Here is a 23614-nt window from a genome sequence, read left to right on the forward strand (position 1 = left end):
CAGTCGGAACCAGCTTCAAAGATACAGATTGAATAGAGCCTTATGTTTCTTATTGAAACCTTATGAAGATTAAACTTAGTAAATCGGGACATTGTGTCTTCCAATCTATATGGATATGTATACTAACCCTAAAACGTTTACTCTTTTATAAATGTCTTTATTTTCTTGACAATACCAGTCACGAACCATTGTTTCTCTATGGTATAGTAGGTCAGGGCGTGACTTAGTATATGGATGTCTATGTTGTATTCTAGTTTATTATTTCTATGTGGGTATTCTAGTTTTCATATTTCTAGGTTGGTGTGCTTGATATGGTTCCCAATTGGAGGCAGCTGGTTATCGTTGTCTCTAATTGGGGATCATATTTAAGACGCATTTTTTCCACCTGTGTTTTATGGGATATTGTTTTGAGTTAGTGCACGTAGCACCTCTGTAGTCACGGTTCGTTGTATCTTTATTTGTTTTGTTCTAAGTTTTCACTTTAATAAATAATGTGGAACTCAACATCCGCTGCGCCTTGGTCCGATATTTATTCCAGCGAACGTGACAATACCAGACATCTACAGTTATACACATTGGCAAAATACAATGATTTGGCAAGAACCTTACAATGATCGATTCAACATCTCTTTCAGTAAACTGGCAGAAAAGGCATTGTTCAATTAAGATTCAGCAAAACATGAAGAATGCTCTTCATGCAGAGATAATGTCCATGGACACCATCTTTGCACCAACTCGAATAAAAAACATATCCTAAGCCACTCTCCTAATGTACTTAGTCACAGAAAAGAGAATTGACATGTTTGTGCAAAGAACAAAGAAAGTTCAGACAACAAGAGAACAAACCTGTTGCAACAGATCACATTTAACAAGAAACCTCTGTTTCATACATGAAGTGAAACTGTACAATATGAAACCATACCTGGAAGTGTCATAGTCATATTCTGGGACAGTTTGGGACAGTTCATGAACTCACAATAGCTCCATTTGAGACAGCCAATGAGTCATACATTTATGCGTGAATAAAAGTTATATATCTCTGCAAAATTTCAACAGGATGGTTGAATTTAGGTCATGTCAACAGGATTAGCATCTAATCCAAAAACGGTCTGCATTCTCTTTTGTATAATTGCCTCACTTGAAGAAAAACGGCCTTTCCAAAACAGTATTACTGTTGTCTTCAACGCTGGCTCTCCGGTATAAGTGTCTCTTTTCTTTCCCCCTCATTCATAAGCTGCTTTGAAGCACAAATCATTATTCAAAGCTGGCAACACTTGAACGTTAAAAAGAGACTGAAACATTACAAATATATACACATTATTCAGAATGACATTTGACGGTCTTGATTGAATGCATTTTATTTCATAATTTGAGAATATGATTAGTTGACATAGCCAGAAGATCAAAGCAAGGCAATGCCAGTGGCTGAGCTGAAGGCAAGCTTTTTATTAGCTAAAATCTTTGGCAGTGGCTGTAAAATAAATAAATAATGGTTTGCTGACCCTAATAGGCTATGTGCTGCTGTTTTTTAGACTAGCAAGATAGGTATTATTACCTACCTCAGTGAATGAATCAACTAGCTAGCTGTTGTTGTCAAAGCAGAGTTGGCCTACTCACCGGACACTACTCACTTTGTGCATTCATAGCTGGTGCGAATTAGTGTTAGCAATTTGTTATCAAAGCTTAGCTAGTCCATTAGTAGCTAGCTAACTTAGTGTGAGTATAAATACAGTCCAACAAAGGTTAGCCTAGATATTACAGCTGCCCACAATATTATCTATGGTAGGTAGACTGATTGACTTAGCTATGGTCTGTGCAGCTCTCCCTTGACTGGCGGCAGGCTATAATGCAACGCTAGCGCTGGTCTGATTCAGTATTTGGAACGAGGCTATGTCCCGGCAGTATCAACCAATCACAGCCTGGAACAGTGGGAGAAAAGAAATTCCATTCAATCAAGACTGTTGAACTGCTTTCTAAAATCTTTCTACGTTATTTAATTAAATGGTTGAGCTGTGGGGTGTTTTTAAAAAGAAAGTTACAGAATTCCGCTCGTCGACATGTCAGTGGACTAGTTTTGAGGATGGGACACATCATTACGAACGTCGGTCGTGTGCAGTAGATCTTTTGGGTGTCAACGAAAGTTGACGCTTCAACATGAAGAATCGTTTGGAAAGAAAATGACGGTTCTGCGGTCAGAGGCTATAGGGCGGCTGCCCGCTGCACACGGACGACATGCTTTATCTTGTGTCCTTGTCCCTTACACCACCTTATTAAAATAGCCTTTCAATTTCAAGTTATACACATAGACTGATTGTTTTTTTTATTGTCTATATAACAAATATTTATAATCATCCTCTTTACACTAATGGTCCCACTCACAGTAAATACAACAAAATGAAAACAACCTGAAAGTTTAGTATTTTCACCAGGTAGAAACGAATCTTGCATAAAATATATTTTAAAAGTCTTACATAAGTTTTGCGTTAAGATTCAACAGAAACTCTTTAGGTGACTTTCTTTGAAGGTGACATATATAACCGAATTGAATTGGTTAAACAAAGGTTTTGATTCAATCTGTATAGCGGAATATCCCCGGTATAGGGCGATTCAAATTTAAAGGCAATGTTCCCGTGTTTGCGGAGACTGCATTCACGGCAAACGCTGCATATGTCGGCTCATTCGGAAAATTACCTTTAAATTTCAATCGCTCTATACCGCGGCTCCTCCGCAATACGGACTGAATCTAGCTTGAAACCACCACCTGCACCATTGCATTGGTACCTTTTTCGGTGGCGCAGCTAGTTAAATGTGCTTCAAGAGGGCGAGCACGTGTGTTTGCGAGGCAGAGGTCCAAGGTTATGGTCTCGGTGTGTGCTGGAGCAGGTGGAAGTGGCACAGCGAGGCAAGCACAGGGATGTTCGTTACTGATACAGAAAGCATTCACAACAACATAATAACACAAATTCATAACACATCCACGAAGGTGTAAGTGACATTTATAAAGACCTTCATAGTGTATTCATTCATAAAGCATCAACAGTAGTAGAGATACGAAAATGTCCTTAACTTTTAAATTCACCTTTTCAAACATGTATTAGTGTTACCTTAATTAACATTGATTTCATGTTACATGTGTTTTCCAACCATATAGCCAGATACTATAAATATCTGATGTATTTTTAGAACATGTAATCAACAGTTATGTTTGATTTAAATAAAGGTTAAATTTTTAAAAGAAATGTTTTAAATGTAGTCTACAGAAGTTATATTGCCCATTCGGTTGACCGTTCAGTCTGTAAATGTGTGGTTCATATCTTTGAGGGTCATTGTGACAAGTCTTCATACAATCTATAGATTGTGTGAATCTATCTGGCGATACATTTTGGAAATTAATTTAAAAGTAAACTAAAAGCATCAATGATAACACAACATGCATAGTGATAAACAAAATGGAAATAGTAAAAAAGAAACAGTATTTCAGAACCAATAAAGTAACTTAAGGGAAGATAGTTTTTTTGTTGTTCTTCCCAAAATCTGTTGCTCCATAGGACTTTTATTTTCACATTTAAACTATTCCATAACGTCACTAATGACAAATAATATTACTGTATGCTTATTGAATGCACTCTTAAGGTCTTTATGATGTTACTGATTTCATGGATGTGTTATGAATAGTTTATATATGCTGATACGAATGCTTCACGTATTCAACCTTCAAAGAAAGTGTTCCTACACTGTATTTGAACTGTAGCTACAACATACCAGCATCATAATATTGTCGTAAACATGACATACTGACAGGTATTATTAACATAGGTTTGTCACTTACTCATCAAGGCTAAAATGGTTAGCTGTAGTGTAGGTAACCTGGCATTGTGTCATAAATAGACGTGTAAAAAAAACTCCTGATGTTTATTTTGGTGAATTATGACATAATTATGTAGGGTATCTGCAGTCACAGTGAAGTGATCATTACTCCGCTTTATATCCTAGCACCTAATCTTACCCTAATTCCAATTGGCACATTCACGTCTTATCTCTCCACTGCTGCTGTGCATCATCCAGGTGGGTGTTACACATTGCAGGTGGATGAGGTCAGAGAGCTTTTACTGGAAATGTGAAGTGCTTAGACTTGATGAAAGTGCTAAATGGTGCTAAATGTAAGAGGCCAATATCATAGAGAAAAATGTAATGAAGGGTTAATGGCTGGTAGGATAATGTTATGACAATATTATACTCATGAAATTATGAATATTTTACTTCATTAAGGTAGTGTTACCCTTTAGGAAAAACTGTCATGACATTTCTCATGGTTATGACACATTTATGTAGTATTGACAGGTGTCAACAGCTAGCAATTGCAAGTGACATTAACTGTTGTCATAACACTTGTTATAACTATTTCAGAAATGTTCATGTTATATTATGACTCTTATTACGTACAGTTCAAATAAAGTGTTACCGATTCAACCATCGTGCTGAGAGCTGTTTAGATGCATTGTTCAGTGGAGAAAATGTAGACAAAATTGGCATTTTCACAGCATGGAATGAAAACTGAGCTCGGGGCATTTTAAAGAACCTCAATGCATTTAATGTGATAATGCCCACTAAGAAACCACTATTAGCATAATAAGTTCACATTTCTCCCCTGACACACTTTGTCAGTATTTTTTTGTTATCTTTCCTGCTTTCTACAATGTGTTACTGTACATACATGATCAAAGATGAATGTCCATTTGTTTTGCAAATGCAACCTTGCAAAAATAAATTGAGGGTGATTTCTCAAAAACACACACATATACAATATACAGTAGATAACAAAACTGAACTACTTTTACATTTGAAGTTCAGTAAACACTGCATAGATGACTGTATCACGAATTTTAGATGGTATTGTATCATACAATGTCTCAATTCAATAAATAGTACATAAATATTTTAATTGAAACAACTATTTCTTCAATTATTTATTGTATATTTTTTTTCATTATTATTTTATTTAACCTTGGGAGCCCATTGAGACCAGTGACTCATTTTCAATAGTGCCCTGAGGACAACAAATTCAACATGAACATTCCACAGAAAAGAAAAAAAAGAATACTGGTTACAATTACAAAAACTACAATTTCAACACCACAATGTTGTGAATACTGCCAGATGAAAGATGTGGCATGTCAGCTTGATTCCCACCTTATGGGGTGGGAAACAGTTACAGTACATCATAAAAAAAACAGATAGCAGCAAATGTGGTCACGTTCAGACATTAAATATAAAAGTGTTATTTTATAAAACAAATATTAAAAGCATTGCAAATGACTACAACATAAATACAAATACATGATTGAATGAAAATGTAATAGGCAAAGTAAGGCTGAGCAAATCTGGCTGGTAACAAAATAAAAAAATGGAATGGCTAATTTGGGCCCCTGTAACCACTGAGAAAAACATGCTGAAGCATTGTCCATGACTGAAAATATTTTTCAAGCAATGCCACCAACAGCAAAACAACAATTTCTTGGGCCTTCAAGGCGTTCCACCCCAATACCATTTATCGAGGTTATTGAATGCCTTGTACTCTTTGTGCCTTCTGAGATAATCACAAGCGAGGCATGTGTGTTCGGCCCAGAAGTATGCCTTTTTCACCTTAAAGTGCCGTCGCCACTCAAAGTACCTGAGGTACATTTCCTCATTTTTGTCCAAGAGCAGGAGATAGTCAGCCAACTCTTTGGGAGAGGTGAAGTCATCCACATGGATAAAAGCATCCCCCTGGACAAAGTTCTCATAGTTCTGTCTTGGCGGGCCTAAAACCACAGGCACCGTCCCTACAGAGAGTGGGTTATACAGTTTCTCTGTGATGTAGTCTTTGTGAATTGAGTTCTCAAATGCCAAGTAGAATTTACAACTGGCGATGGTAGGAAAGTAGTCTTGATCCGCAATGTACTCCCCAAAGGCTTGTCCATAAGCGCGAACCTCAATGTGTTTGTATAGCTCGTTGTAGTACTTCACTCGCACATGATCCGGGTTCCAGTTGCTGACAATCCAGCAGATCAATTTGCTTTTGCTCGGAGGCACGAAATCCTCGTCCCCTTGGGCCGTCACGATCGACCCATAAGGCACTTCGATATCAGCATCCTGGCGATAGTTCAGAGTTAAATTGAACAGGTTTTCGATACCGGGCAGCTGAGAGGAGTGAGATGGTGACTCTAGGTTCATCCATATCCACTTTTGGAAGGAGGGACGCTGAAGGGGGGGCAGGTTGGAGAGATCAGTACAGATATCCCTGTGATGTATGACGACCCCATCTGACTTATTATATAGGTTCCGATCTGCTGTGATGAAACAGCCCTCAATGTTGAACAGAGAGCTGCAGACACCCAGGTCATAGGTCTGTCCAAAGGGCCAGAGCCAGACGAGTACAGTGGTCAGGTTTTTGTCACTCTTGGCGGAGAAGAGGTTTTTAACTCGGATTGTGGATGCTGTTGACTCTACAGGACCTGATAGCCAGCTAGTGGACGGTTTAAAGTACATCAAAAACAGAGTCACAAAACAGCCCAGTAGGAAGGTGCCAAGTAGAAGGGGTCGTAGAATTCTGTGGAAAGGTGCAGATGGCATACTCTGTCCTATAAAAGATACGTAAAAAACAACAACATTAAAATCAATAAATCTGTGAATTCCTTATTTAATCAGAATTACTCTTTCCAGTGAATAAGAGGAAGAGAGGAATGATGACAAAAGTTTGAGATTGTTTGTAAGTGTCTGTCCTTGCCTGATACAGTATGAGAGGGCCAACAACGTGAAATAATGGCTTTTACGTTCAATGAACTGTTTGGCAAACATTCTTGTTGTGGCTCGTGCAGTGTGAGAAGTGTGTTGAGGCGATTTGTGAACGAGCACACTAGATTAGCCCGCCCGGATTGCAGAGTAGGAGAGAGATTCAACTAGGGACCGATAGAATGGCTCCAAATGTGAATCTTCGCTGGCCAAGGTAAATCCAGTGTGCCTTTCGACAACCTGCAATAACCAATGGATATAAACAAACTATGGTGCAAAAGGTCTATGAAAGTCTGCTCTGCTGTGAACCGAGTATGGTGATGATTTATAATATCTTCTCAGATGATCGTGAGGAGCGGCGGTCTTACATACCTCAAGTCCAAACTTCTCTGTCAAAGTGGAGAGACCACGTCCACAAATACTACAAACTGCCCTCTTTCTTAACTTGCACTTTCTTAACTTGCAGTGTGGCTTGAATAAAGACAGCAAGACGTGGAAGCTTTTTAAAGTATAGTGCTTCCCACTGGGCAAAACTTGGTTGCATTAACGTTGTATCCACGCCATTTCATTACAAAAATGTAATCTGATGACGTTGAATCAACATGAGAAACTGATTGGATTTACAAAAAGTAATCAACGTAAGGGAATTTAGTCTTTTTCACCCAACTTTTAACCTAAATCCAATGACATGGTGAAATGTTTGGTTGATTTCACATTGAATTCGCATTAGTTGACATCTCAACCAAATGTTAATCAACATTAGACATTGAACTGACTACTGTGCCCAGTGGGTTGGGCTAGTTTGCGATTGGTAAAAAAGCATTGTCTCTCCCTGGCAGTCTTATAATTCTAATTTGCAGTGAGAAGTACATATCTAAAAGGTAATGTAACATTGAATCTGCATTAAATCCTTTTACTATTAGTTCAAAAGTATCAAAGAACAAAATAACTATTCCACACCTGGTAGATTTGACTTTGTGCTGAAATCCAGGCAAGGAAAAAAGTCATGGAATTCTGAAGGGGCAGGTTCTACATTGGCTCAGTAGTAGTGTTTGAAGTAGTGTTTGAATGAGGTGTTGCTGCACACAGTTGGAATAAGGTCCTTAGTCATCTAGTGATTTTGGTCTGATGTTGAGTTCCCAGGTCATCTCATTGATGTATCCTTAAGAAAAAGAGAACAAGTGAGGTTACAATAGTTTGTTAAAAGGGAGTATCCGAAGGCACCCTAACTGTTTCAGTTTTAACCATGTTTTGAGGCCATACAGTGTTTGTTTACAAACAGAGTAAAACAAGCTCATATTTTGGTTTCTGATGAGGTATGACAGTTGAACTAAGCTGATGAGGCATGTATACATTATATGTTCTTCAAGAATCAATGGGTAGATCATTAATTTATAAGTACAAAAATGGATGTATCAACTAAGTATCCTAGCTTTAAAGGGGCAATGTGTGTTGCTACAAATACAAGCGTGTTTTTGTAGCAATCGCAGATTGCCCATTTAAAGTGCAAATATTTAATTCCTACATCCATTTTTGGACTTATATATTATATATAATATATATTAATTGATTCATAAAGAATATATAACTTATATATGCCTCATCAGCTTAGTTCAACTGTCATTCCCCATCAGAACCTAAAATATAAGCTTGTTTACACCAATGTTTGAAAACAATGTAAATGTAAAAAAACACTGTAAAGCCTCAAAACATGGTTAAAACTGAAACAGTTACAGTGCCTTCGGAAAATATTCAGACCCCTTGACTTTTTCCACATTTTGTTAGGTAACAGCCTTATTCTAAAATATATTACATTGTTTTTTTCCCTCGTCAATCTAAGCACAATACCCCATAATGACAAAGCAAAAACTGTTTTTACTCAGTACTTTGTTGAAGAACCTTTGGCAACGATTACAGCCTCGAGTCTTCTTCGCACAACTGTATTTGGGGAGATTCTCCCATTCTTCTCTGCAGATCCTCTCAAGCTCTGTCAGGTTGGATGGGTAGCGTTCCTGCACAGCTATTTTCAGGTCTCTCCAGAGATGTTCCATCGGGTTCAAGTCCGGGCTCTGGCTCGGCCCCTCAAGGACATTCAGAGACTTGTCCCGAAGCCACTCCTGTGTTGTCTTGGCTGTGTGCTTAGGGTTGTTGTCCTGTTGGAAGGTAGGTCCTGAGTGCACAGGTCCTGAGTGCTCTGGAGCAGATTTTCATCAAGGAACTCTCTGAACTTTCCTCCATTCATCTTTGCCTCGATCCTGACTAGTCTCCCAGTTCCTGCCACTGAAAGACATCCCAACAGCATGATGCTGCCACCACCATGCTTCACCATAGGGATGGTGCCAGGTGTCCTCCAGACGTGACACTTGGCAGTTCAATCTTGGTTTCATCAGACCAGAGAATCATGTTTCTCATGGTCTGAGAGTCTTTAGGTGCCTTTTGGCAAACTCCAAGCGGGCTGTCATGTGCCTTTTACTAAGGAGTGGCTTCCGTCTGGCCACACTACCATAAAGGCCTGATTGGTGGAGTGCTGCAGAGATGGTTTTCCTTCTGGAAGGTTCTCCCATCTCCACAGAGGAACTCTAGAGCTCTGCCAGAGTAACCATCAGGTTCTTGGTCACCTCCCTGACCAAGGCCTTTCTACACCGATTGCTCAGTTTGGGCAGGCGGCCAGCTCTAGGAAGAGTCTTGATGGTTCCAAACTTCTTCCATTTAAGAATGATGAAGTCCTTCATTGCTGCAGACATTTTTTGGTACCCTTCCCCAGATCTGTGCCTCGACACAATCCTTTCTCGGAGATCAACGGACAATTCCTTCCACCTCACGGCTTGGTTTTTGCTCTCACATGAACTGTCAACTGTGAGACCTTATATAGACAGGTGTGTGCCTTTCCAAATCATATACAACCAATTTAATTTACCACAGGTGGACTCCAATCAAGTTGTAGAAACATCTCAAGGATGATCAATGGAAACAGGAAGCACCTGTGCTCAATTTCACATCTCACAGAAAAGAAGGGTCTGAATACTTATGTAAATAAGCTATTTCTGATTTTCATTTTTAATACATTTGCAAACATTTCTACATACCTGTTTTCACTTTGTCATTATGGGGTATTGTGTGTAGATTGCTGAATATTTTTTTATTCAATCCATTTTAGAATAAGGCTGTAACGTAACAAAATGTGGAACAAGTAAATGGGTTTTCATCAAAACAGAGGCGGGGTATCTGCTTTGCTAAGGATTCTAGCTTTAAAAAGACAATATCAACAAATCAGGGTAGACTTGCACCACTGGAATAACTTGGTGATACTACTTTACATGTTTGACTGGCCTGATACTGAACTTGATTCATCTCAGTGTTAACCTATTGAGTTAAAGCCTATAGGCCCTAGGTATACGTTCTGGGAGCTAACACAATTCTTCAGGTCTTAGGCAAGAATGCTCATCACACATGCATACTGGTTGTTCAATTAAGCACCTACTCCTCCACTACACATTAATTGAATCACTGTCAGAAAAATACAGTATTCCATGTGACAAATATCCATGTGACATGTCACACACATCAATTGCATGCATATGAGAATGCTGCCATCTTAAGGCGGAGTGAACACATAATGTTCCAAGCTCTTGTAAATTGAACACACACCTGTGACCTGCATGTTACATAAGATAATAAATAAGCAAGTCAAATAATGTCTGTGTAGAATTAGACTACTCTTTTCATGTATTCCATATTTTCTTGAAACAGTTATAAAGAAATGATTCTAGTTAAACCAGTAACTTTCCAATTTCCAGAGTCTTTCACAATTTTCTAGCGTATTGCCTTATGGCGGCACTATTTTTCTATACAGACAGGCATTTGTGACTGAGCAGTGGTTAAGAGAGCTATGTTCATCAGCCATTAATGGACTAGGGTAGACAAATGCACCTCATTTTAAAGGCTTACAGTATCAATGCATTTTCATGTGCACCAAATCCTCTTACATGACAGGAATCCACTTTCTGTAAGTATTAGAGTGATACATTGTGCTTAAAAGGTTGAAATGTATTAAGTTGGATTTAAGGGGAAGCTATAGTATGCAAAATAGGACGGAATTCCAATGATAATGATGAAGGGTGAATGGAAGCAGACAACTAAACTGTGAGGGTGAGACATTTTAGAATAATAGTTCTTCATTCACAGGTGGCATAGTTAGGTTTCCATGGTGATCAAAACTAAAGTCAAAGAAATCAATTATATAGAGAAATTGCTAAGGCTCATTGCGCTTATTTTCATTTGGTAAATGTATAAGTTTATGCAGGGATCAAATTGTTTTTTCAAACTAGTATGACAACTGGGGGGGTGGGGGTGCAGTGGTCTTGTGTAGGCTATTGGCTTTATCTGAGGGCGGAATAAAACAGGTCCATTTGCAGATTGGCTATTATAATAATTTTCCTGCATTTCTCGTTTGGTTTGGCTACACTGGCGAAAGGTTGAAACGAGCAGTATCCATAGTAAGAATTAATTTTCAGCCGGTGCAACTGAAGGTCATTTAAAAACCAGTTGTAGCCTAAACACACTTGCAATGAGTGTCATTCCTCATTAAGCAGCATTGTCGTTGGTGTCTTTAAAATAAAATCTATTGGTAAAAAATGTAGCCTTATATTATTGTAGCCCTATTCCCTCTGGTTAACAAACGCCCTTTTACGCACCAACAGAGCTTCAAATCATGTGGGCCATATATAAGCATCTTTGAGAACACTGACAGGCGTGTAAACATAGGCTACTCCTTATCGTCATTCATAGGGGGCAAATCATCGAAGACAAATGCCTATAACGTCAATGACCTTAATACAAATGTGTATTTTTTTTAAATGCAAAAATTGTGACTTGAATGATGAGATATACGCATTTCCTTCAGATTCTTCTTGATGTTTTATTTATAATTAGCTAGCACATCTTGGCTTGCGAAACGAGGTACCACTGCTTAGACACGGTGTAGAGAAAAATCAATTTTACTCACCATCTCGACAAGCGTGTATTAAAATATGCATATCTTCCATTGCTTTTCCGGGTCGTTCCCTCATATATACAGTCCTACATGCCGAAAACGTTAAGGATGCAAATAAATATTTGCGCTGATGGCAATATTTGCAGGAATTGGCCAGGATTCATAGGAGCCGAAACCCATAACGTTTCCGCGAACTTGCAATGTAGGGAGGCTATATAAAATCCCCCTCCCATGCGACCTAACCGAGTAGGTTACCAGAATTCGAAAATGACTGTTATTCTCAATTCACTAAATTTGAGCAAATGCATCGTTTCGTTAAATATAAGGACGGCCATGTAAGGCATGTGATGCGATGTGGAATAATTCCTCACTGGCTGCCCATGCGCTACCTTCCTTGCCCCTATTTACCGACAATGCAGATATAGGCTGAAAGTGTATTCGTGAAACCGAATGTAGGTAGCCTAGCAGAGATTCTATCAGTGGGCATGCGTTCAAAAAATTGCATTATTGAATAAATGTAATGTGTATCATACGTTCCCCATCTTTCAATTGGGAATGCATGTGCAATATTGACGCTGCTCATACAATTATTTGTTCGCAGGTGACGTAGTTTTCCAAGTAAATTATTAAAATGACATGTAGCCTACAACATAGGCATAACCTGTATGTAAACCCATACTCATTAAATTGACAAGATTCGTGATCAATTAAAGTTCACTTGATAGTCTATTTGAATAATCCCCTATCTAAATTGTTCAGAGATACAGTAGCCTACAATGCGCATTACAAGAGATAATGTTGAGGCTGCTTCGTAGGAGGTAACCCAGGTTGGTAATTTTAATATGACAATGTTTGCCCCTTTTGTTAACTGCCCTGTATTTAAAGAAATAAGGAAGGATAACCCTGAAATAACAAGAGTAGCCTAAATGTACAAAATGTTTATTTTAATTAAGGATGTATATATTCGTGCATTATGGTTTACAATTAACAGAAACTTAAGCTGATTAAGACATTGGTATGTACAGTGCCTTCAGAAAGTATTCACACCCCTTGATATTTACCACATTTTGTTGTTACAGCCTGAATTTAAAATGGATTATATAGATATGTTGTCTTCACTGGCCTACATAAAGTCAAAGTGTAACTGATTTTTTTTTTTACAAATTAATAAAAAATGAAAAGTTGAAATGTCTTGAGTGAATAAGTAAGTATTCAACCCCTTTGTTATGGCAAGCCTAGATAAGTTCAGGAGTAAAAATGTGCATAACAAATCACGTAATAAGTTGCATGGACTCACTCTGTGTGCAATAATAGTGTTCAACACAATTTTTGAATGACTACCTCATCTCTGTACCCCACACATACCATTATCTCTAAGGTCCCTCAGACAAGCAGTGAATTTCAAACACAGATTCACCCACAAAGATCAGGGAGGTTATACAATGCCTCTCAAAAGGCACCTATTGGTGGATGGGTAAGAATAAAAAAAATTAAAAAAGCAGACAGTATATACAGTAGTGCAATGAAGTAGGAACTGTCACATTGTGGTGTTTTGTACAGACCCAGGTTAAGAATTTCCGAGACAGAAAGCATATTCAATTCAGACCCTCCTTTAAAAGTGCTTTTTAGCCCAGGAAGGGGTTTAAACTACCCAAATATAACAGTTATAGATTAAAGTACAAATCATTATAATCATATAAAGCAGGACAAAGACCACACAATTCAAGGCTGCCCTTTCATTAGTTCATCTGTAAAACCATGATAAATGTTACCATACAGGATAAAAAGTCAATATAGGTTTCTGTCACATGCACTATTGTTGTCAAATTTCATAATCTATATTGTGTAAGACAATTTCTGGTCAGATTTAATGTTAGGCCCTTGCTTTTCGTATCATTCTAGCCGTCTCTTCCTTTCATTGCTAAATATTGCTGCCCATTTGCGAGTTACCTCTAAATAGACAACAGGCTTGTGTGGTAAGTAGTCTAGGTACACAGTCTGGCTTGTTTTTGGAATTGCCATCTCAATCTGGGTTCCCTCATGCCATTCATTAAATGATGTTATAGATATAATATCGGCACCAGCTTCTAGGGCTGCACTCAGGGCCATTTCATAGTACTTCCCGTTAATGCGGTTGCGTGTATTCTGGAAATTCCAAGGCCTAATACTGGTGTCAATATAACCTGGCCCCACACTCGGAATGAACAACAGGTTGTTGTCTTCACAGAAAGTTTTAATGGACTCCCAATTGCGCTGAGTGGAGCCATAGGAAAACCCATTGGTGGCGAAGTAAGTGTAGACTCCGTCGAAACCTGCCGTGACGATATCCCTCTTGTGTTTCTCTTCAACAAGAAGGGCTATGAAGATACCATCATAGGGAGTATCTCTAATGCTACTGCTTTTGGTGTGTTTAAGGAGTTTTGCCCACTGTTCTGAGTTGAGTAGATAGGAATCGTAGACGTAGAATAGAGGAAGAAACTTGCCAGTGTTTGTTCTATGCCTGTAGAATGCAGGGTGCTCACCATATCTTCAGATAGAATGACAGGATTACAAATTAAGTACCATTTCACAAACAGGGTCTACTTACAAAGATTAAGAAATAGACATGATCTGATTTGAGTTAGGCTGTTCGATCATATACAAATTCATAAAGCTGAGGTAATATTTGAAACATTGCCAATATAAGGTATTACTGAACAAATAAATGAGTTAAGCTGAGGTAAAAAACGTATGTTAAATAGTAATATAAGTGGAACTCTATTGATACTGACAAGACTAAAGGCCAATCAGAAATATAAAATAAGGAATGATGTAATACTTACTTCTCTATGATGTACTTGACATTGTTAAACATACTTGTTTCATCTCTTCCTGTGTATGGTTCAATGTGAAAAGCAACCTGTGTAGTAAACACAAATCAACAGTAATATGGGAAAAAAAAAAAAGAGGCAATGGATGAACTGAAAAATTACTTTCTTTTTATGTTGTCAAAGAACACATGTACATTGGGGTCCAAAAGTATTCACGCCATTGATAAAGATGAGCAAAATGACTGTATTAAATAAATAATTCAAATACTGACCTATATTGTGTGCTAAAAAAATTGCTCAGAGAAAATAGATTTAGTTTAACAAGTAATCATTTCTTTTCTCAAAAGGGTAGAGGTCTAAATGATTGACACCCGTTTTCAATACCTCACCTAGCGAGGATAACGGCACTGAGCCTTTCTATAAAATATTTTAGGAGTTAGAAAACACATGGAGGGGGGGGGGGGGGGGGGTCTTATACCATTCCTCACAGAATCCTTCCAGATCCTTGATGTCCTTTCTCTGCGCATATGGACTGCCCTCTTCAATTCAAACAACAGGTATTCAATGGGGTTCAAGTCCAGAGACAGAGATGGCCATTGCAAAGTGTTGATTTTGTGGCCAATGAACCATTTCTTTGATGTGTGCATGGGGTTGCTGGAAGATCCACTTGCGGCCAAGTTTCAGCCCCCTGGCAGAGGCAACCAGGTTTTTGACTAAAATATCCTGGTACTGGGTAAAGTTCATGATTCCTCTAACAAGTGCCCCAGAACCAGTAGAAGCAAAATAGACCCATTTATTTTTATTTTGACGGGGAAGAGATATTGAGACCTGGGTCTCTTTTCCAAATGCACCCTATAAAATACATATTAAAAACAAAATATATATTAAAATATAAAAGCACAGTCATCCTAAGCACAAATACAACATCACAAATCACTCAGAAAAACAGTTACATTCCTACAGTTACATTCCACAAATAAAGCGCCAATCAATACTTTAAAATTGCCCAAACGGCACCAGAACATCAAGATGAAATGCATTTAGAATTTTGTTCCAGCAATACGGTGCATTAAAACTAAAAGTGTATTGAACTAGCTCGGTGGAGACCCTAGGAGCCAAGTGTTAACCAATCCTGTGAACAAGTTAGTCAACTTAGGTGATCCACCACCAAGCAAAATAGCCCCATAACATCAAAGATCCACCACCATATTTTAAAAGTAGGTATTGGGTTATTTTCTGCTCGTGCATTCTCATTTCGACATCGAAGAGTTGTGTTTTCTTGTCATCCAACAAATGTAAACACTTGGAGTCTGCTAAACTGCACTGGCATTTGCCACTTGGATTGGAAATGGTGCTGTGGTCAGATGACATGAAAATGGAGCACGTCGGACTCGCACACCAGTGGTGGGGTTGGCATCGAAATGAGAAACCATGAGCAGAAAATAACCCCATAGCTACTGTAAAATTCGGCAGGTGGATCTTTAATGTTATGGGGCTATATTGCTTCCACTGGTCCTGTGGCTCTTGTTAAAGTCAACGGCATCATTGCAGCAGCTTTTCCTGGACCCCATTATAAATAAACGTCACCCAGTATCAGGATATTGTCCACAAAAACCTGGTTGCTGAAACTGGCCACAGGTGGATCCTCCAGCAAGACAATGACCCCAAGCACACAAAGAAATGGTTAATTGGCCACAAAATCAACATTTTGCAATGGCCATCAGTCTCTGAACTTGAACCCCATTGTAAATCTGTGGTTTGAACTGAAGAGGGCAGTCCATAAGCACCGAAAGATATCCAGGATCTGGAAGGATTCTGTATGGAGGAATGGTCTAAGGTCCCTCTCAATGTGTTCTCCAACTCATAAAACATTTTCTAAATAGGCTCAGTGCCATTATCCTCGCAGGGTGCGATATTGAAAGGTATTGAAAACAGGGGTGTCAATAATTATGACCCCTATTGCCTCTAATCGCTTTCCTTAAACAATTGTATTAGTACTAAATATAATATCCCAATTTCTTTGAGCATAGAATATAGCTCAGTATTTTAATTATTTATTTTGTTCAGTCATTGTTGCTCATCTTTTTAAAGGTGCCAAGAACTTCGAACCCCACTGTATATGAGCCATGCTTGCTCTTTTCATTGATTATCATACACACCTTTACATGATATGCATGTGCCACCTCCAGTATCAAAGGCACAATGTCATCTGTTGGCTCACCGTTTTCATCCTTCATGCCAGGTGGATACCAGGAAACAGCAAGAACACCTAGAAATGCACAGACTGAGTTATTCAACAGACTTGGGTCTTACCGTAGCAGAAAAATACTAAATTAAATGTATTACCAACGTCAAAGCCTTACCAATAGCTCCTGCTCGCAGTTGCTTCATGTGAGCTTCAATAACAGAGGGGTCCCTGGAACTATAAGCTCCTAAAGCAGGATAGAAGTTGGCCCCAATGTCATCTGGTGGGCTGTGTCTCCCTCTTGGGTATCCTGCTGCCACCTTTGAATCCCAGTGTGGCAGAAGAGGGTGGTCCCAGTGAATGTACTTTCCATCAAACTGTGTGTTGCCATACCATGTGTAGTAAAAGGCATGAATATTGTAGTTTGGAGCAGGGAATTGCCTGAGGGCAGCTTCTACGTTCTTGACCCTCTCAGAGTCTACGTCATTCATGTTGTTCAGTGCTTCAGGGACGACACTGTCAATATTACTAAGCATTTGAATGTCATTTTTTCCAGGTCCTTTGATATTAGGGAACAATTCCAGACCAAAGATGCTTCCAAATGGAGAATATTCTGGTGTAAAGGACTTTAAAACAACTGTTACTATGAATATGAGCAACACCAAACCAATAAATGTACAGCAAGATTTGTGTCTAAACCTTGCCATTCTTCAGTTAATGCTTGTTGTGATCCACTGTCCATTCTTGGGAGAACTGTTAACGTTAGAGGTTTTTGGGCTCATTGTTGTCAATGAAACTTGGCTGCTCCATGTTGGTTCATTCTACAAATTGAAATGCAGAAGAAAAAAAAACAGGTTGACTAATTATCCATTGATGATAGGGCAGGAATAGCATACGCCATTCATGATAGGGCAGGAATAGCCTACTGACAACTGAAATGCAAGTGACAGATTAGGGACAGTGTTCCCCCAAAAAGAGTGAGGATCATTTCTAAAATGAAGCAGTTTATATTTGACCAGCAGAAAATGAATGACGGCGGACAATGGTACGCTAACCCAATGTTAACTTTTATGCCTTTCCCTAACCCTTACTGAAACTATACCTGACTATAACTTTCATTAATTCTGACCCCTATGCCTACACTGTCTGCAGGTTAAATATCCACTTCCTTATTATTATTATTATCATCATCATCATCTAGAGTGTCTACATTAGCAGGCCTATCATGCATTAATGCTACAATTAAATAAAACAACAAAACAGGTCACCGCCACTTGTATTGGTGTACAGCTGAGGTATATTGCTAGGGAAATGTAAACGACATGTAATGGAGGTAAGGAATGTGACTTTCTTACACAATTGTCCATGTCATTTTTTATTACGTAAATGTTGCTTTTCAGTTTCAGTGTGAGAAAGAATCAATAGTCAAATTCAACCCCACTAAAATGTACCGACAGTGCTCTCTAGATCCAAGGACTGACTGTCCAGGAGATCCAAAGGTTAACCATATTTCACTATATTTACATTTGAGTCATTTAGCAGACACTCTTATCCAGAGAGATAAGGATTACGTGCCTTTCTCAAGGGCACATCGACACTAGCAGAAGTTATTTTCCTGAGAGATTTACATGAGCAATTAGGATTAAATGCCTTGCTCAAGGGCACAGGCAGACTGCGCAACTGATCTGCTTGTGGATTTGAACCAGCGAACTTTCGGTTACTGCCCAACGCTCTTAACCGCTAGGCTACCTGCCGACTCGTTTAATTACATTCGCGTTGCTTGTAAACAAGGAATAAATAAAATCGTATATTTTGGGTTCTGACGAAGACAGAAAGTTGTACTAAAATCGTGAGACATACTTGTATTCTTCAAGAAACAATGGGTAGCCTAGATATCAAGAATTGAAAGAACATTGCACCTTCCCAATTCCCAGACACTACGTGCAATGTGCTAACAGTTTAATAGTTTCTTATTGTATGTCTAGTGATATGCCGGGAAGGCAATATTGCAATGTGAAAGTATTTTGTTATGATTATCGTTTAATAGTTACACTGTTACAACAACCAACATGTCAGTGCGCTATGCGGAAATTCTATATTGAAATTTTACTACCGTGTGTCATTAGAAGAGGCAGATTACTCAGTAAGAAACGCATTTGCCGTAAAGTCGAAATGAAGCTATATTCTTGCAAAATACGACGATTCAACAATCAAGGTTAACATTACCAGCATTCATTTTCTTGCTGTTGTTCTCTCCGGACATTGCTGCATTGAACTTTAGACTGAACAGGACAGCGGAAATCCGAATGAGCTACATAGCGTATTATCTATTTTGTCCGAAGCACACTAAAATGTTGGTTTTACTGAGATAGACATTAGGTCACAGGGTACCTACCCACGCTATACGCAAGACAATCTACTTGTGAATTGACGCTATGCATTGTTCCTGTTCAAGATTTGTCATAGCCTATCATTAACAATGTGTTGGTGACATGTGACGGGTTTCACGTGCTGCGTAGGTAGACGGCGTATAGATCTACAAGTTATCTGACCTAATGCCAAAGCACTCCATCTATGTTATTGAAGATTTGTGAGTCTGCGCTGCGCTCAAACTAACAAAATTGAGCAAGCAAATGAAAAACAGCAGTCAAGGGTGCATTCCCAAAGCATGTCGCCCTCAATCTTTCAAGAAGACGTATTGCATTAAACCAGCCAGCAAAATATTAGTTATATATCATGATTTTCTTGTGCATAGTGTATTTATGTAAATTGTTTGTTTGCTTCCACGAGCAAACGTTTTTCTCTGTGATGCCACTGATCAACCCTCCACATTACGTAAAAAGGACACCATCTTTGTGGCGTCATAAAGGAAAGACAATATTTTCGATCATCTCATAAGATCCTCCCATTTTGCCAGCTAAAGCCAGTGGTGAGTAAAATCATTGATACATTCTAATGTATTTATAACCCATGTATTTGGACTAGGGACAGATGTAACTAATTATTGAAATACCTAATTATCAAGAGTCAGATGCATTAATCCACCTAGCCCCAACTGTGAATCCGTTTCCATGCTGAATAGTTTTCACTTTGGTGCAATTTTCCCAACTCTGGATTAAAATTTCAACCGATCATAGAAAATGGCATATTATATGTTAGATTGACTTACTAGGCCTACAACAAACAAATTCACCAACTCGTTCACTGAACCAAATCACTCTTTCAATTAGAACACATTTTCTTCTTTTAACAATGCAATACACATATGATTTCGTTGCCTTTTTGCTCAAATACATTTATGGCTGAATCAAACTATTGAATCAAAATTGTATAGTGTCTTCCATTGAGTAAAATAACGTTGAAATCCACTCATTTTCGGTTTCGAATGAAAGTTGGAAATATGTATTTTGCTGACATTGAAGTCACGTTTTCTGATCTATACTGAACAAAAATATAAACACAACAATTAAAATGATTTTAATGAGTTACAGTTCATATAAGGAAATCAGTCAATTGAAATTAATTAATTTGGCCCTAATCTATAGATTTCACATGACTGGGAATTGGTCACAGATACCTTAAAAAAAAAAAAAGTAGGGTCGTAGATCAGAAAACCAGTCATTATCTGGTGTGACCACCATTTGTTTAATGCAGCGCAACACATCTCCTTCGCATAAAGCTGATCAGGCTGTTGATTGTGCCCTGTGGAATGTTGTCCCACTCTTCTTCAATGGCTGTGTGAAGTTGCTGGATAATGGCGGGAACTGGAAAACACTGTCGTACCAATCGGTCCAGAGCATCCCAAACATGCTCAATAGGTGATATATCTGGTGAGTATACAGGCATGAAATCCAGTGCCTTCAGAAAGTATTCATGGAAGAACTGGAACATTTTCTGCTTCCAGGAATTTTGTACAGATCCTTGCAACATGAGGCTGTGCATTATCATGCTGAAACATGATGAGATGGCGGCGGATTTATGGACCTCAGGATCTCGTCACGGTATCTATGTGCATTCAAATTGCCTTCGATAAAATGCAATTGTGTTCATTGTCCGTAGCTTATGCCTGCCCATATCATAACCCAACCACCAGCATGGGGCACTGTTCACAACGTTGACAAACCACTCGCCATACACATGGTCTACAGTTGTGAGACCGGTTGGATGTACTGCCAAATTCTCTAAAATGACGTTGGAGGTAACTTATGGTAGAGAAATTTACATTACATTCTCTGGCAACAACTTTGGTGGACATTCCTGCAGTCAGCATGCCAATTATATGCTCCCTCAAAACTTCAGACATCTGTGGCATTGTGTTGTGTGACAAAACTGCACATTTTAGAGTGGCCTTTTATTGTCCCCGGCACAAGGTGCACATGTGTAATGATCATGCTGTTTAATCAGCTTCTTGATATGCCGCACCTGTCAGGTGTTTAAAGTTTTTTTTAAAGTATCTTGGCAAAGGAGAAATGCTCACTAACAGATTTTAAATTTGAAAACAATTTTGTGTCCAAAATTTGAGAGAAATAAGCATTTTGTGCTTATGGAAAAATTCTGGGATCTTTTGTTTCAGCTCATGAAACCAAGACTTTAAATGTTGAATTGATATTTTTGTTCAGTATTTATAAAATCGACTCTTAGTTTATCAAAGACCTTTTCAAATCTGCTATGAATACCAGGCCTACCTTCTTAGATGTTTCATGTTGTTCTATTCTAGTAGTTGTCGTATTTTGACAATGTATCGTCCATGTAAAAAACCTGTCCGATCAGAATGAACAATACATGGAAAACCTTTTTTTAATTCTGAGTGCTATACATTTCGCTGGTATTTTTGCATCACAACATTAAAGTGTGAGATGCCTCCAGTTTTTTTTTAGATGGACTGGATCTTTATATTTGCCATAGGGGTCTTGTTTTAATAATAGTTAAATTAGATCTTCTTGCTGAGTACCTGAAACTACCATTTCAATAGGAGTAGTTAAAACAAACTAATAATGCAGAAAGGGAGGAGAGTAGGGTCAAAGAGGAAGAATCTGGAGGGAGAAGGATTTAGCAGAAGTGTGAGATTATAGGATAGAAGAGAAGAGAGTAGTGGGAGAGAGGGAACAAAGATTGCGACACCGCATGAACATGTGGGTAGGGTTGGAGGAGATGGAGACTGAAAAGGAAACAAAGCAGTGATCAGAGACCTGGAGGGGGGTTGCAGTGAGATTAGTAGGCCAACAGCATATATTGAAGATGAGATTAAGCGCATTGCCTGCCTTGTCGGAGGTGACTGGGAAAGAATGAGGTCAAAAGAGGAAAGGGGTGGATAAAAGGCAGACGTCGGGAGGTTGAAGTCACCCAGTACAATGACTGGTGAGCCATGATCAGCAAATTATCTTACCAATGTGTCAAGCTCATTGGGGAACTCTAAAGGGCACCTGGTGGGAGATAGATGACAACAATGTTAAGCTTGAGTGGACAAGTGACAGCATGGAATTAAAATGAGTAGATGGACAGGTGAGTGAGGGAGAAAAGAGAATCTCCACTTAGGAGAAATGAGTATGGTGACACTAGGGCAACGTGACACTAGGGCAACGGGCCTGCCTGCTCTGCTCTGAGAAGATGGGGGAGGAGCAGACGGGCCGAGAATGGAGAGGAGAAAAAAAACACAAGGATGTCAAAAGATAGCAGTGGCAGCTGTACAGATAACTCATCCAAAGGGTTTTAACTTCTCAAACACGGCAGAAAGCTAACACATTATGATGCCCCGTCACCTTATTAATTCAGCCACTTACTTAGATAACTAGCGAGTTAAACTTAGGAAATCTTTGTTTTTCACACAGGAAAAACAATTAAATGTATAACAAATATCTTGATGCGTTTTGTAAAAAATATCTAAAATGCTTCTTGTTGGAATTTCTGCTCCGCATCAGACTCATTTCGTCCTTCAGTTACACTTCCCCACGTGGATGAGAATTCACGAACGGGCATTCTATCAGCCGACAGCGCTCTGACTAATGTGTAGTTACTTTTCGCCAATACTTTTCTCATGTAGTCAGCCTACATTTCTCAGGTAAATTCAAGATTAACTTTAAACAAAACATTAGGAAATGTAGCTGGCTACATTCATTCTATGATAAACATTAGAAATATGATGCCCATGCATAGTTTTGGCAAAAAAAAGACTTAGCTTTTTCATTGTAAGCTCATTTACTTGTGTGGTTGCCAGGCAAATAGCATTGCACTTCAGTTGTCATCTGATGAACATTTAACAATTTTCTAGAGAATGTGTGGCACTAATCTGTTTTCTGTGAAGTGAAAATATAGTTGCATGTCCCTAATCACTCTATTGAAGCAAAACAACTGTTGATATACTCTCTCAATATAAAATGCAACCCCTGTCAATACACAGCACGACTCACCTGCTCCCACTTTCTTCCGTTGTGATATTTACAAAAAAACACGTGACTGGCTCAACTGTTCTGGGGATCTACGGGAAGCTTCATAATGTAAAATTATGTGACAGATTCCAGATTTTCGGATTTTCCTCGAGACGTTAAATGGATTTCCCCAAGTAGCATTGATCCAAAACCCTCACTCCGTCTAAACATGATTGTAGTGGTTTCCTATTTTCTACCACAGCTTTCCTACTTTTGTTTCCCTTTTTCTTTGCTACTGTAATCCACTCATTCTCACTTTCGGTACTATTAGCTTCACCTGACTCACTTGCAATTTCAAACAAAACCTCAGATTCCGCCACCTTCTCCCATCAGCCACCACTACTTAATAAACTCATAAATAAACGTCCTCTCACTGTCAACTGCGTTTATTTTTAGCAAACTTAACAAGATTCAACAACTGAGACATAAA

At 38.7% G+C, this 23614-nt stretch overlaps 2 protein-coding genes across 3 annotated transcripts; both read right to left on the reverse strand.

Moving 5' to 3' along the window:
- Window positions 1-511: 511 nt before the first annotated feature.
- fut9a (fucosyltransferase 9a) lies at window positions 512-12188 on the reverse strand. The gene is made up of 3 exons (XM_071381131.1): window positions 11777-12188; window positions 7732-7933; window positions 512-6620 (listed from the first exon to the last, which is right to left on the reverse strand). Exon 3 carries the CDS (start codon window positions 6610-6612, stop codon window positions 5524-5526), a length of 1089 nt encoding a protein of 362 aa, XP_071237232.1. The 5' UTR covers window positions 6613-6620; window positions 7732-7933; window positions 11777-12188; the 3' UTR covers window positions 512-5523.
- A 499-nt stretch (window positions 12189-12687) lies between these two features.
- Window positions 12688-19260, reverse strand: LOC139562736 (glycoprotein endo-alpha-1,2-mannosidase-like). 2 transcript variants are annotated; one of them, XM_071380696.1, is made up of 5 exons: window positions 19155-19260; window positions 16938-17580; window positions 16734-16843; window positions 14587-14663; window positions 12688-14291 (listed from the first exon to the last, which is right to left on the reverse strand). In XM_071380696.1, exons 2-5 carry the CDS (start codon window positions 17464-17466, stop codon window positions 13658-13660), a joined length of 1350 nt encoding a protein of 449 aa, XP_071236797.1. In that variant the 5' UTR covers window positions 17467-17580; window positions 19155-19260; the 3' UTR covers window positions 12688-13657. The 2 variants fall into 2 exon arrangements, with proteins under 2 accessions (XP_071236797.1, XP_071236798.1); XM_071380697.1 differs by having other exon boundaries at window positions 18986-19228.
- Between the last annotated feature and the right edge of the window lie 4354 nt (window positions 19261-23614).

The sequence above is a fragment of the Salvelinus alpinus genome, chromosome 33 (genome assembly GCF_045679555.1).
Source record: "Salvelinus alpinus chromosome 33, SLU_Salpinus.1, whole genome shotgun sequence".
Taxonomy (NCBI): domain Eukaryota; kingdom Metazoa; phylum Chordata; class Actinopteri; order Salmoniformes; family Salmonidae; genus Salvelinus; species Salvelinus alpinus.

Excerpts from the sequence above, each read along its gene's own strand:
- fut9a (XM_071381131.1), bottom strand. The coding sequence starts at position 6,612 with ATGCCATCTGCACCTTTCCACAGAATTCTACGACCCCTTCTACTTGGC.
- LOC139562736 (XM_071380696.1), bottom strand. The coding sequence starts at position 17,466 with ATGGCAAGGTTTAGACACAAATCTTGCTGTACATTTATTGGTTTGGTG. Across the intron at positions 16,844-16,937 it reads ACTGCGAGCAGGAGCTATTG|GTGTTCTTGCTGTTTCCTGG; the intron begins GTAAGGCTTTGA and ends GTGCATTTCTAG. Across the intron at positions 14,292-14,586 it reads GTCAAGTACATCATAGAGAA|ATATGGTGAGCACCCTGCAT; the intron begins GTAAGTATTACA and ends TTCTATCTGAAG.